The 12,696-nt window shown below is 43.0% G+C and overlaps 2 protein-coding genes across 4 annotated transcripts; one reads left to right on the forward strand and one right to left on the reverse strand.

Moving 5' to 3' along the window:
* Nucleotides 1–106: 106 nt before the first annotated feature.
* Nucleotides 107–10,154, reverse strand: lipt1 (lipoyltransferase 1). Its single transcript, XM_044109717.1, has 5 exons — nucleotides 10,106–10,154; nucleotides 3,101–3,197; nucleotides 1,618–2,147; nucleotides 1,121–1,342; nucleotides 107–1,037 (listed from the first exon to the last, which is right to left on the reverse strand). The coding sequence occupies exons 3-5, from the start codon at nucleotides 2,117–2,119 to the stop codon at nucleotides 622–624; spliced, it is 1,140 nt and encodes a 379-aa protein (XP_043965652.1). The 5' UTR covers nucleotides 2,120–2,147; nucleotides 3,101–3,197; nucleotides 10,106–10,154; the 3' UTR covers nucleotides 107–621.
* Nucleotides 5,005–11,784, forward strand: LOC122827054. 3 transcript variants are annotated; one of them, XM_044109598.1, is made up of 14 exons: nucleotides 5,005–5,176; nucleotides 6,610–6,835; nucleotides 6,911–7,342; nucleotides 7,415–8,146; nucleotides 8,230–8,276; nucleotides 8,348–8,459; nucleotides 8,671–8,977; nucleotides 9,105–9,177; nucleotides 9,249–9,388; nucleotides 9,466–9,569; nucleotides 9,730–9,781; nucleotides 9,873–9,958; nucleotides 10,064–10,177; nucleotides 11,430–11,784. In XM_044109598.1, the coding sequence occupies exons 2-14, from the start codon at nucleotides 6,668–6,670 to the stop codon at nucleotides 11,463–11,465; spliced, it is 2,403 nt and encodes an 800-aa protein (XP_043965533.1). In that variant the 5' UTR covers nucleotides 5,005–5,176; nucleotides 6,610–6,667; the 3' UTR covers nucleotides 11,466–11,784. The 3 variants fall into 3 exon arrangements, with proteins under 3 accessions (XP_043965533.1, XP_043965535.1, XP_043965534.1); XM_044109600.1 differs by having other exon boundaries at nucleotides 6,678–6,835; XM_044109599.1 differs by having other exon boundaries at nucleotides 5,008–5,176; nucleotides 8,351–8,459.
* The last annotated feature ends 912 nt before the right edge of the window (nucleotides 11,785–12,696 follow it).

The following is a 12,696-nucleotide window of genomic DNA, read 5'->3' on the forward strand; positions in this document are numbered from 1 at the left end:
GAACTGCTGCGCATGCGCTTTTTTGTATTTACATCTTTCTTTTTATAAACATTAATTATAACTATATTACATGTTGTTGTACTGAAAATGAATAAAAATGCCCACATGTAAAAATAGTCTTTATTTTCAAACACATTTAAACTTTGGTTATTAAGATTTTTTTATGTAAACAGCAGCCCATAATAAGTCTCATATCAGGTCAGACTAATGTTAGTGTGATAGAAAAAAATACTTAAAGCTCTTCTTGAATTCATTCTTAAGTATACGGAAGATGATTAGGGCCAAAGAAAGATAGATGGAAAGAATTCTGGGGAAAAAAAAAATAGAGATCGATATCAAATTTGGAGAAAAAATAAATAATTTTGAGATTAGAGTCAGAATTATGAAATTAAAGTCAGAATTCTCACTTTTTTTTTGAGACGTAAATCTAGAATTTTGAGATTAAAACCATAATTTTAAGAATAAAGTGTGTACTCTTTTGCTTTCATCAGCCTTAATCTTCTTCCGTACACATTTTTTATGATTGTATCCTGGTTAAAACAGTTTAGGAGCCACAGTATGTGGAGCTTGTTGTGTCTGACTGTTGTAATGACAGTAGCAGCCTGCAGGGGGCATCAGTCCTCAGCCCATGGCAGCCACTAGGACGTCACACAGGTTGTGTAGGCGGCTGTGCAGCGGCCCGCTCTCGCAGCGCAGCAGCGCGCTCAGAGCAGCGGCGGCCCTGTGAGGACAGAAGCGTTCTCCCAGCAGAACCTGGGCCAGGGAGGCGCTGAGCCGCTCAGGAAGCCAGGAGGCCGGTACCTCCACCCGGCAGCTCTCCACCCGCCCGTTCTTCACCTCCAGCTGGAGCTGAGCGCTGCAGCGAGCCTCCGGCCGCTCGTCCCTCAACTCCAGCTCCGTCTCCATCCTGAATTTTGGCGTCTTCCCAAACGTCCACTCCCAGCTGCGTAGCTCCGCCTCCATGCTGGCCACGCCCGGAAACAGAGCCTCGTCTGCTGGGTCAACGCACTGGGACGCAGACGTGAGGCCAAACTCTGCTGGTTGGAGAAGGAGAGTACAGAAAGACATTAACTAACCGGACCTCACCGTTTTCACCCAGACAGCAAAGAGCACAGAGCACCTGAGCTGTACTGCTGCACCACAGCCTCCAGCAGCTCCTCCCACTGCAGGGAGGGGGCATGGTCTGTCAGGTTGGCCACAGGTGAGGGGACGCTGGGTGTGGCGTTGCTACGGATACCGGGACAGGAGGGGCGGAGCAGAGAGGCAATGGCAGAGCGGTCTGCAGAGTGGAGGAGGGTACAGTGATGGTAGGAGGACTTCCTGCTGAGTCTGGACGCTGTGCCTGAAACAACATTAATGACAACAATAGGAATCAATCAATCAATCAATCAGTCAATCAGTCAAGTTCAGGTGTATAGCATATTTCAGCAACAAGGAAATTCAATGTGCTTTCCATCATCAAAATACAAAAATAAAAACATTAGTCACCACTTGAGGAACTAATGAACATTACACTTTGTGAAATGTCATCATCAAAATCATCAATACACATTATACAGTATTGATGTAATAACTAAAGCTGTGACTCTAGATCAGCAGCAGGGGGCGCCAGCCTACCTGAGATCTTGTAGCTTCCGTTCAGTAAAATGTCCAATCTGTCCGTGGCCTGGACGTCCAGCTGCGGCTGGACTCTCCGCAGGGCGTCCGTCACCACCTTCAGGTTCCTCCGCCGGTCATACGCCTTCTTGGAAGCGAAGAAGGTCAGGTTGAGGTTCCCAAGGTCGTGGTAGACTGTCCCGCCACCGCTGCGTCTCCTGGCCACAGGCACCTGAGCGCTCCTCATGGCTGGCTGGTTGCACTCGGCCCACGGGTTCTGATGGCGGCCAATGACGACGGCGGGCCGGTTCCTCCACAGCAGCAGGACGCTGCGCTGCTGCAGGTCAACGTGGGCGTCGATCCAGTCCTCCAGCGCCAGGTTCTGGAACACATCAGTGGACTGAGACTGGAGGACCAACCCAGGACTGGACGGGTCCATGAAGAGGCAGCTGGAGCCGCTCCAGGCCCTCTGGACTCCAGCACTCAGGACACAAAACGTCCCTCTGAGGTGGGACAGCATCATCCTCCTGGGGTCTAAAGCTTCATCACACCTGGGATCAGGGGTCAGAGGTCACATACAAGACGCAGTTTATTCACATTTACAGTGGGTAGTGTTATTGTCAGAGCTGGGTAGTAACTCAATTACATTTACTTATGTAACTTTTGAAATAAATTACTTTTGGTAGTATTTTACTACTGGTACATTGCTTTTTTTTATTTGTACTTTAGTAATTTTATTATGAACTATTTCTCCGACTTGAGTAAAATTTCTGAATGAAAAAATCTCTAAATGAAAAACAAACATGTTTTGTCCAGAAACTCACCAGACACACACACGCAGGTTTGGTTAAAGTTTCATCAGTTTTTATTGGAAGAAACTGATTTGGATAATTTTTCTTCTACCTCATTTTGTTACTAATATAAAATTATCACAATTTCCACTTAACTTTATATTTTGATCCATCTGATTATGTAATTTTAAAATATTAAATTTTTAAAAATTATTCAGTAGTTGTGACATTAACACAAATGCTTTTTTTTGGATGGCCACTTTTTACTTAAACTTGAGTAAAAATATTACAAAGTTGTACTACTATTACTTGAGTGTAATTTTTGGATACTCTGCCTACCTCTGGTTATTGTTAAACTTTTAAAAATTAGTAAACAAAACATAATATGGAGTTAAGGTTTATTTCCCAAAAATATTTCCATAAATATAAATTATATTTAAATAAAAGTTCATTTTACTTTTAGTTAGCATTTTTACACCAAAAAGACGTTTCTATTTATTATTTTTAATAATTAATATTTATTTAATTTGAGGAACCGAGCGGACGCTTGACTAGCCCCGCCCTCTTTGAACTCCAACAGCAGTGTTAGCATTAGCTTTAGCATTGTTCTCTTCCGGTTTCTGCGGCGAAACCAACATAAAAACAGTTTTATGAAGGTCACTGCTTTAAACCATACATTAAAATATGGATATATCTGTAAAAGAGCTACTGACCTGACCCAAGGAGACGCTGCTTCTGTACACCAGCGGTGTCCGTTTAGCCCACTAGAAACACAACTTCCGTTACACCCTTCAGAATAAAAGCCGACCACTGATGTGTTTGGAAACCATATAAACAGATGAAAATACATGTCATGGTACAGTTTTCCTATAAAAATTCATATGATTTATATTTTGAAACAAATAAACACAAAAAATAAGTTATTATTATATAGAATGTGAATTTTCATAACCTTTTTAACATCTTACACTTACCATCTGTGTTTGAAACACTCATGTTATTTGGCTGATTTACATTTCTTTTTATTGATATGTCTTCATTTTTTACTTATTTCTCTAACCAGACGAAATTTGATGGTGTTTGTGAATTATGTTTTAAGTTTAATTTAAATATTTGAGCTTTAATACCGTTTTTTTTTAAAGGTCTTTTACATACATTTGTCATAAAATGTGTGTCTAATTTGGTAATCTGTTGATGATTGGGATTTTTTTGTTTCAATATTTAACATCATTCTTTTAGCAGCTAAAGTATTACTTTAACTTGCTCTTAAATTTCTTGTTATGTCTGCTGATATTTTAATCGAACCAAATATTCAGATAATTAGCATATTTTTCATATTTAAGCCGATTAATTGGGCGCTTCTATAAAGCACTGAATTAAAGTCGAGTCGTATCTGTGCTCTTATTCTGAAGTAAAAGGTCATGTTTAATACTGGAGTTTCCGTTCAGTCCGTCCCTGTAATGTTTCCGGAGTTGACCTTCTTTTTAACTGACAAATGTTCCGCTTGGTGGATTTTTCGTTCATCTGAATTTGTTCTATTAGATTTTGTTCTTAGGTTTTAACATCTGTCTGACTTTATTATTGTCATCTCTTTGTATTATGGATTGATTGACTGATTGGACTACATTACTATAATTTAGGCTTATTTTATACAGAGGAAATAAGTCAGTCTATTATATTTAAATGTCACCATGACCAACACTAATGCGCTATCATAAATAACTGAAGCACATGATGCATAGTCTCTACAAAAAGTATTTGCTTTCTTGGGTCTTTTACCCTTTTATTGCATTTACAAATCAATTATGATCAATAAACCTGACCTTGACTTGAAAAGTTACAAAAATGACAAAAATACAAATAATTGCCCAAATATCCCCCATTCTTTAAAATGGCTGACCCAGTTTGGCAGAGGTCCAGTCAACTAGTGCCAGTAGTCTGACTGGAACTAGTCAGACTACTGACTAGTTCCAGTCAGTAGTGACTAGAGCCACATCCAGCAATGGCAGATGTAGCAATCCCAATTAATAACAACAGGCGAAGGTGAAACTCCAGAATCATCAACGGCTAAAAGCAGAATAGAGAAGTTGCGGACAGTGGAGGTCTCAGTGGTGTCAGTGGTCAACCTGGAGCGTTAAGGCGTGAGGGCGTGGCTGCAGCTGATTCCAGGAACAACCACAAAGTCTCGATTAAAAAAAAGTTCAGCTGAGATACTTAGAAGAACCTCAGGAGGAACCAAACAAGATGATGGGGAGAATGTCTAAAGAAAATTAGATTAATGTATTAGAACGTGGATCTGATGAGTCCTGTTTGTCAGATTAAATGTACTTTTTGAAAAGAAAAACCTTTTAAAACAGGTATTATACATACTTTCATTAAATATTATTTTATTGGTCTGATACTTTAATCTGAAATGTTAGACTTTCATTAACTGTTTCATTAACTCATAAAAGCTTGAAAACATCAGTCTGTGTTAATCTGCATAAAGTGTTTCACTGAGTGATGTGACAGTAAAGTATGTATATATACATATATGTAGATATGTACGTATATATTATCTTAAATTGGAACTGAACACGTTCCCTTTGAACTGAGTTTTATTTGAGAGTCTACTCTATTTTTGAGCTGGTTGATCTAAAGTCGTCATCATGAGGAAGAAGCTCAGAGTCTAATGAGTCGACCAGAGAGAGGAAGAACATGTGACCACTTCCTGACAACACGCAAACACACAAAACCAGACTCACACACACTCAGCCGGAGTCGGTGAATCGGAGTCGGTGATGTTTCAGGTGAGAAATGTTCATTTAAACTTTATGATTATGCTAACATCTCTGCATATGTCCTACATATTATCATTTTACTGTTAGTTTATTATGTGTCAACCTTTAAAGGTGTTCTCTGAACATTTTAATCGGCATGTTTTATGGTTTCTTTGATATTTGAATTTCCAAAGGAGAAGTATTGAAGACGAGTTCTCAGTTTAAGCCGTTTCAAATCTATAAAAAGCTTCTTCCTTCGAAAATTCAGACTAAGATTTTAATCAGTTTCATTCAAATCCAGTTTTAAAAAATCTAAATGTGGTTGTAAAACTAAGAGGGTTTTAGATAGAATGTAGTTTTCTGTTTTGAAAAGTTGAAATCATTAGTGAGAAGGAAGCTGGGTTTATCATTTCTGGGTGCGTACTCTGAGTTGTGTCCTGTTATCACACGTTCACACTTAGTCATACAGATACATGTCGCTTCTGTGTGGTGTGTACATCAGCAACAATAGAAGATCTGCTCTGATAGTTGCTGAAAGGTTAGCATTTCGGACAGAAGTTAGGAACACGGCAGCATTAACAAAACTTAGTCCTAATGTCTTCATTTATCCTCCATATTTAAAAATGATTCCTGAAATGTATTTGATTCTCCAGGACGGAGTCCATCAAAAATACCCAGATCTGTCCACATGGGGACAAACATAACCCCAATATGCTGAGCAAAGAGTTTACAGGCAGTGGTTGGTACAACAGGCCTGGATTGAGGCCACAAAGCGTCTAGTAGTTGAAGGTCCACATGGCTGGAGTGCAAGAGCAAAACTGTGTGGTGGTTCTAGGGTTCTGGTGATCAGGGCCATGTAGAGACAGAGGGGAAGTCAGTAGGCGTACCCAGATGTAGACCGGGGTTTACTGGAGGCGTTGAGGCTGAGCTGGCAGCCGGGATGTGGTGGAGGATTGGCTGAAGTTCCTTGGACTTCAAACGATCCTCACCACCAACCGTTCGGTGGTGACCTTGGAGGAACTCGCGTCTTAGCAGGACCCTACCGTTGTGGAGAAACTTTCATGACCCAGTTAGAACCAAGTTACTGCAAGGTGCCCCAGACTTGTGGCTGAACAAGAAGTGGAGATCATCACTCCTCCACTTCCGTGCTTACCAGCTCCGTGTTTAATGACGTCAAATGTTGCTCTGCGCTTTGTGGTCAAACATTTTGTCTTTGGTCTCTTCTACTCAAACGACATTGTTCAAGAAACCTTTTTGATCAGTCAGACTCAGTGTTAGACCCAGTTCACCACTAATGGTATCGGAGGAAAGAAAAGGTCTGAATCATTTTGAAACTCGAACTGAACAAAGACCTGCTGCTCTACCTCAGCCTTTCAATGACTGTTCTTCTAATTGACAGGTCTGGAACATTTTGGGTTTCTTGTGATTGAAAGTGTTTTCCTCTGTAATCTGTCTCTCTACAGGTGATGCTGTCCAGATAAAACATTACCTGCTGCACATAAACCATGTTTCTATCCATCCATGTGCTCAGGATCCACAGCAGTGTGTGTGCATGAAGACATGTCTGACTTGTGGACATTCCCAGCAGGGTCTCCTCCTCCCATCATCCACCAGTCCTCTCGGACACACTCCCTCCCTCCTTTCTCCACCTCCTTATTCAGGAACCATGGAAACCTTTCTCCTGCCAAGGTTCCTGCTTAGTTCATGAAAACAGATTTAATATCTCTAAAGCTTTGCTTGCTTCTAAACATTTGTTTTTTCCAGGTGTCCTCGCCTCATGTATATCCGCCCCAGAATACGTCCCCTCACATGTGTCAGGTAACCTCGCCGAACCTCAGACTGCAGACCCAGGCTTCCTCCTTTCAGTTCCCCCAGTCCCAGATGACCTCCACTCACCTCACACAGCCGCAGGTCGCCTCCCCACACCTTTCGCCGCAGATGGAGGTATCCCCCTCCCACTTCTTCTATCAGCCCCAGATGACCTCTGCTCACCTCCATTCAGCCCAGGTCAACTCCTCCTACCACTCCCCTCTCCTCCACAGTCCTCAGGTTAGCTCCCCTCAACTCACTCCCCAACCTCAGCACTTCCTGTACAACCAGAACCCGGATCCAGAGTTGGACTACACTGACTGGAGCAAGTGTGAGCCGTCCTCCGATCTGTCATGTTATCTCAACGGGAGCGCGTTCCCCTACCAGGTAAGAATCATCATCCTGCTAACCCAGCAGAACCAGCAGAGACTCTGACAGTTTCCTGATCATCTGTTCCAGAACCAGTCACCCTCCCAGTATCAGTACAGCACCAGTGAGACGCCCCACACGGATGAGGTGGAGCGAACAGCCAAAGCCTATAACACTCCATCAATTCATGCCGGCGGCGTGTTTGATCACAGCAACCCAGCAGGTCAGGCCCCGCCCACCTGGGACTCCATGTCCCCCACCCTGTCCCAGGTCCAGTGTCCTCCTCTGGGCTCCACCTCTGCAGCTGACGCCTTGGGCAGATGGAGCTCCATTGAGATGAGCTCTTCCCCTGCTGAGGATTTCCCCAACAACCAGTTCTACCATGAGGGTTACCATGGAAACAACACCCAGCAGCCCTTCTGTAGCCCAACAACCCCAGGTCCAAGTCCTCACTACCCTCCAACGCCGGCCGTCTCCAGTCCAGGTCTTCAGATGCGGACAGGTTGTCCCAAACAAACGTCCAACCAGCTGAGCAGGGACCCCACCGCCGCGCTTTCTCCCAGCGACCCCAGCAGCTACTGCCCGTCCTCCGACAGCACCCATCCCCACCAGAGAGCCCAGCACCTCCTGCCGGTGCAGAGCGAAGCGGAGGAGGCCGCCGGCAGCCTTGAGACCAGCTTCTCCCCTCTGGACAGAGGTCCAGCCTGCAGTGGTTCTGGTCCCACCCGGGGCCTATCTGCAGGGCGGAGCTGTAAGGATGAGAGCAGAGGAGGAAGAAGAGGGCCAAGAAAAGGGGTTGAAAGCCAACCAGACTGGAACTGGGTTCGTCTTGATGCTGTTTAGCTGAAAATAAATCAATCTGACACTCTGAGGTGTCTAAGTTGTGTTTTCTCTGCTGGTCCCAGGTGAAGCAGGTGCAGCCTTTAAGAGCCACTGGGGTTCTGGACTCCAGGTAATCATTGTTACCTGGTGATCATCAGCGATGTCTGAGATGGAGATGGTTTCATGTTGTGTTTCTGGAAGCAGGTCCCGGCTGCTGTGCACGGTGTGTAACCGTGACTTTAAGAGTCTCCCAGCATTAAACGGACACATGCGCTCCCACAGCGGCTTCAGATCGCCAACACGCCTGAAAAAGGTCCGCACTATGCCTCACTGGTTCTGTTTGACAAAAGATGTCATAAATGTTTATTTAAACATAGTTTAGATGTTCACACTTTTGTTCTAAAAGGTATTCTGTAGAAATGCTTAGATTTATAAAGAAAGCCTGCCCTCTAGTGGCCAGAATAAAGAGCAGTTTAAAAAGTTTAAACTGAACATTTTGACGTTTCTGTCCTTGCTGTCTTTAGGACAACTCTCCTCCCACTCAAAGCCCAGTGTCCATCGTAATGCCCGTTTCAGTCCCGGTCCAAACCAGAGGAATGTCCGGGCAGAAGAAAGGCGTCACGCCCACCCCAGCCAACGGGGGCGCTGTCCTCTACTGCAGCATAATGCATCTGAAAGAGCAGGAAGAGGCTGAAGGCAGCCGGGTTCAGACGGATGATCCAGGTCATTACACCCCTCCCCCGATGCTCCGCCCCGACAGGCCTGGGACGGGGCTGTACCACTCCGTCCCCACCAGGAGGCAGCAGAGAGCAGACACCATGCAGCTGCACAGTAAGTCCTGAAAAAAACTGAGAAACGAGACTGAGTGGGCGACATGTTGGGTTACAGCTCCAGCATGTGAGTTTTATAAAAATATGTTCATAAAACTGTAGCCTTAATACGACTCTCTGATTGACAGTTTTAGGTGAACCCGTTCCTATGGCAACCGCCTGTCCTCCAGCAGAGCCCATAGCAACAGGAGGCATCAAGCCGTACGTGTTTGACTTCTGAGGTCCGTCTTTAGGAATAACGTCCCTTACTAAATGTGAGCTGTTAATCTCAGGCGGATCAACTTTGGGAAGAGCTTCCAGGCCGAGATCCCGTCTTTACGGGACAGAAAATATGCCTGGGCCGACTCCCACAATGCACTGCTGCTGTGGACGCCGTATGATGAGATGGAGTGCCCCGTGGATCAGCAGAGAGGTCAGAGAAATAAAAACAGCTACAGAACGTTCTTAATTTGGAAATGAATTTAAAACGTTCTTGTTCTGTTGCTGCAGTGGAGGCTCTGCTGATGATGGCCCGGTCCAGTGTGGTACCAGGAGCCCGGGCCGGGCCAGAACACGCCCTGCAGCTGCTGGCACAGTGCAAAGGAGACTTCCTGGTAAAACATCACCATCGGCTTCTAGAATAATTATCTATAGTAAGAAAAAAAATAGATGGGAATGTTTTCTAGTTTAAGTGACTGCTGGTGGTTTGTTGATGCGTTTTTATTTTGTTAGTTTCTTCTGTTTGATCTAATGGTAATCTGTTCTCTCTGTCAGCTGACGGTGGAGAGGATGCTATCCGAACCAAAGATCTCCTCCAACCAGACCGGTCAGTTGGTACCTGTTGATCAGAACCAGGCAGTAATGTCTGATTGAACCCAGAAATACAGCAGGTCGCATTAACATCTTGTGTGTTGCAGGTGTTCAGTGGAGCGCCGCCGAGAAAAAGCTGCTGGTTAAATCCCTGCAGATCCACCATAAAGACTTCAGCAGCGTCCAGAAAGTGGTGAGTTTGGGTCTCGGTCCGGTTCTGGTCCAATATGAACCAATCAAAGTGTGTATGCAGAAATGTCTGATTTACAACATATGTGACGCGTTTTGTGTGTTTTAGGTTCGGTCCAAATCCCTGTCAGAGTGTGTGGAGTATTATTACCTCTGGAAGAAGAAGCTGAGTCTGGGAGTGAAGACCCCGAATGGGCTGACCGTCAGTCTGCCTGAAGGAAATGTAAGAAACAGGAAGTTTGTCCTGATTGACAGTAGAAACATTTACAACAGGATAAATAAACACAATGGCTGCTGAGTGGAAGCTAGCTACGATGTAGCTAAGCTAACTGAGAGCCAAAGTTGGGTCTTCCACTTGATGCAGTTGTTTACATCTATAAAACAGTAGAAAGTCGTTTGAAGTACCACCCACTCGGTCTTTCCTTCAACGTTGTCTAGTCTCGACTCGTCAGGACTTTCATAGTTTTAGCTTTGAACTGCAACAATTCTCCTACTTGGTTTTAAAGTTTGACTCAAAACCTTCCGACTGGTTTGTGTTGGTCTCAGGTTTGACTTGTCCTTACATCAACAACCATTGGACCTTGAGGTCTTTAAACTGGATTCCTAGTCTTGGTTCTCATTAGTTTGAAGTTTGGAGCCTGACTCTTGTGACCTGATGGTGAACTTTGACTAGGCCTTGGGTCTTTGTGATCCTGCCCAGCAAACTGACCTTATCTTCTTGACTCTGGCCAGTTGACCAGACTTTGAACTTGGTGGCGTCTGACTTTGGTAATTAAAACTTTTGTGGGATGAATGACCCCATGACCATGTTATACCTCAGAAATGTTCTGAATGTCTCATGTGTTCCTCATTTTCTGTTTCTAAAAGATTAAAGAGTCTTTTTGAGCCATCCACTCAAACATTCAGAGAGAATCTAGTCTTGCTGTTGTGTCAGAAACATTTTAGATGGAGCTTGAGTTCCCATTAAGTTGATTGGTGCAGCGTTTCAGGTCAGTGAACATAAATGAAACTAGAGGGCTGAGCAAATGAAAACCACTGAAACCAAATTCCTGTTATCACTCCACATAGACTCGTAACAGAAAACACACAACCTCGAACACACACAGGATGCCCACTTCCTGTCAGCGCTGACAGGCTTTTGAACAAACTGTTACATGACATTTCAAGTAGCCAGCAACTTTCTGAATGCGTGGTCACACCTCAGATGACTTTATTTCCATTACGCTCATTTAGGTTTCTCCAGCAGCTGCATTCTGCCGTCACCTTCATGTTACCAGAAAACTTCAAGAATGTGACTTGGTGTTTAGTCTGTCACTAGCAGCTTTTGTAAATGAAGTTGAAAAAGAGACAAGTTAGTTACAGAAGGAGACTGAATGGTTGAAGAGCTTTTACCGGTTTAACAAAAGAACAAATCAAGATTATGTTAATATCTGCAGCCACTTCCTATCCTCTTATTTTTGTTTTTCTTTCTTCAGGGTCAAAAAGCATCAAAATCCCAGAAAGCCTCATGAAGCCAGAGAGCATCAGCCTCTCGGGGAACACACTACTTAACAACACAAACCCACACATGTAGATTAAAAAACAGAAAACATGGAAGCCATTTTCTTCCGGGTTTGTTGGTTAATTGTAGTTCATTTAGGTTAATGTGACAATGTTTGAAATTATTACGTCTGTATTTATCCATGAAGCTGTTTAAATGTGCAAAGTTGCTTCACCCTGAAGTCTTAGTTTCATGTCAGTGTGTGTAGCAGCTGATCTATGTGATATATTTCTACACAGCACTGGACTTTCCTGTTGTGACGATTTAATAAAACAGCCAAATGTGAACAAGCTTCTGACTTAAACTTTTTATCTTCTTCCATAATCTTCTGAACTTTCTTTGGTTTCTTCCTCAAGGCCCTGAGGATTAAAATAGTTGTTCTTGTTCCTGCCTGAGTGAAAAATGAGAGAAACGTATTTCACAGTCATACCGTTCAAACAGAAATCTAAACTCAAACCAGGGAGGTTCTGAGTTGATGCCAACGTTTTAGTTCCTGGTCAAAGTTCAAGTCAAAAACGAGTCAAAAAAATCCAGGACAAAAAAAATAATATTAAGATAAATTCATGGTCATCCCATCCTATCAGAAGATCCAGGTCATTAATTAATCACATTTTAATGAAAAACCAACCAAACAAAATAAGCGGCATTTTCAATTCAAAATAAATTTTTACTGGTAAATTCTTGATACTTTATAGTTTTTAATCTGTTGTTCATCAGATTGGAGCAAAGTTTATGATCATTTATGGACGCCCACATTAGCATTAGCAACATGTTTAGCTTTGAGATGCTATTTTAGGCTTGAATAGTTTTGCTGATAAGATAACTTCCTTTAGTACAACAATAATCCAATCAGATCATCTTAGAAGCAGAAATTAACCCCCAGTGGACTGAGAAAGACAACTTTGTCGTCCATCATAGTTGTTAGTGGATGTAACTTGTGCGCCAGATTTATAGGTGTACCAGAAACGCATGAAAAGAAAGGTTCCAGCTTGGGATTTTTGTAGGTAGCAGAGAAAAATATGATTAATTGCATTAAGATCAATGTAATTAATTAAATAAAATTAACTCTTTAAAGTCCCATCTGTAATTAATTAACAACATTTGAATAAATTGGAGGCAACGCTGTGGATTTGATAAAAACATTCCTCTTCCTTGAGTGACATCATGAGAAAGTAAAAAAAATCAGCCAAGATGTTCATCAA

This window comes from Gambusia affinis, linkage group LG24 (genome assembly GCF_019740435.1).
Source record: "Gambusia affinis linkage group LG24, SWU_Gaff_1.0, whole genome shotgun sequence".
NCBI lineage: Eukaryota > Metazoa > Chordata > Actinopteri > Cyprinodontiformes > Poeciliidae > Gambusia > Gambusia affinis.

What these genes read in the sequence shown, in the direction of transcription:
- lipt1 (XM_044109717.1), bottom strand. Translation starts at nt 2,119, where the DNA reads ATGATGCTGTCCCACCTCAGAGGGACGTTTTGTGTCCTGAGTGCTGGA. An exon ending in CGGAAGCTACAAGATCTCAG is followed by an intron (nt 1,343 to 1,617) that starts GTAGGCTGGCGC and finishes ATGTTGTTTCAG; the next exon opens with GCACAGCGTCCAGACTCAGC. An exon ending in GGTGCAGCAGTACAGCTCAG is followed by an intron (nt 1,038 to 1,120) that starts GTGCTCTGTGCT and finishes TTCTCCAACCAG; the next exon opens with CAGAGTTTGGCCTCACGTCT.
- LOC122827054 (XM_044109598.1), top strand. Translation starts at nt 6,668, where the DNA reads ATGTGCTCAGGATCCACAGCAGTGTGTGTGCATGAAGACATGTCTGAC. An exon ending in CGCCAACACGCCTGAAAAAG is followed by an intron (nt 8,460 to 8,670) that starts GTCCGCACTATG and finishes TGCTGTCTTTAG; the next exon opens with GACAACTCTCCTCCCACTCA. An exon ending in AGACACCATGCAGCTGCACA is followed by an intron (nt 8,978 to 9,104) that starts GTAAGTCCTGAA and finishes TCTGATTGACAG; the next exon opens with TTTTAGGTGAACCCGTTCCT.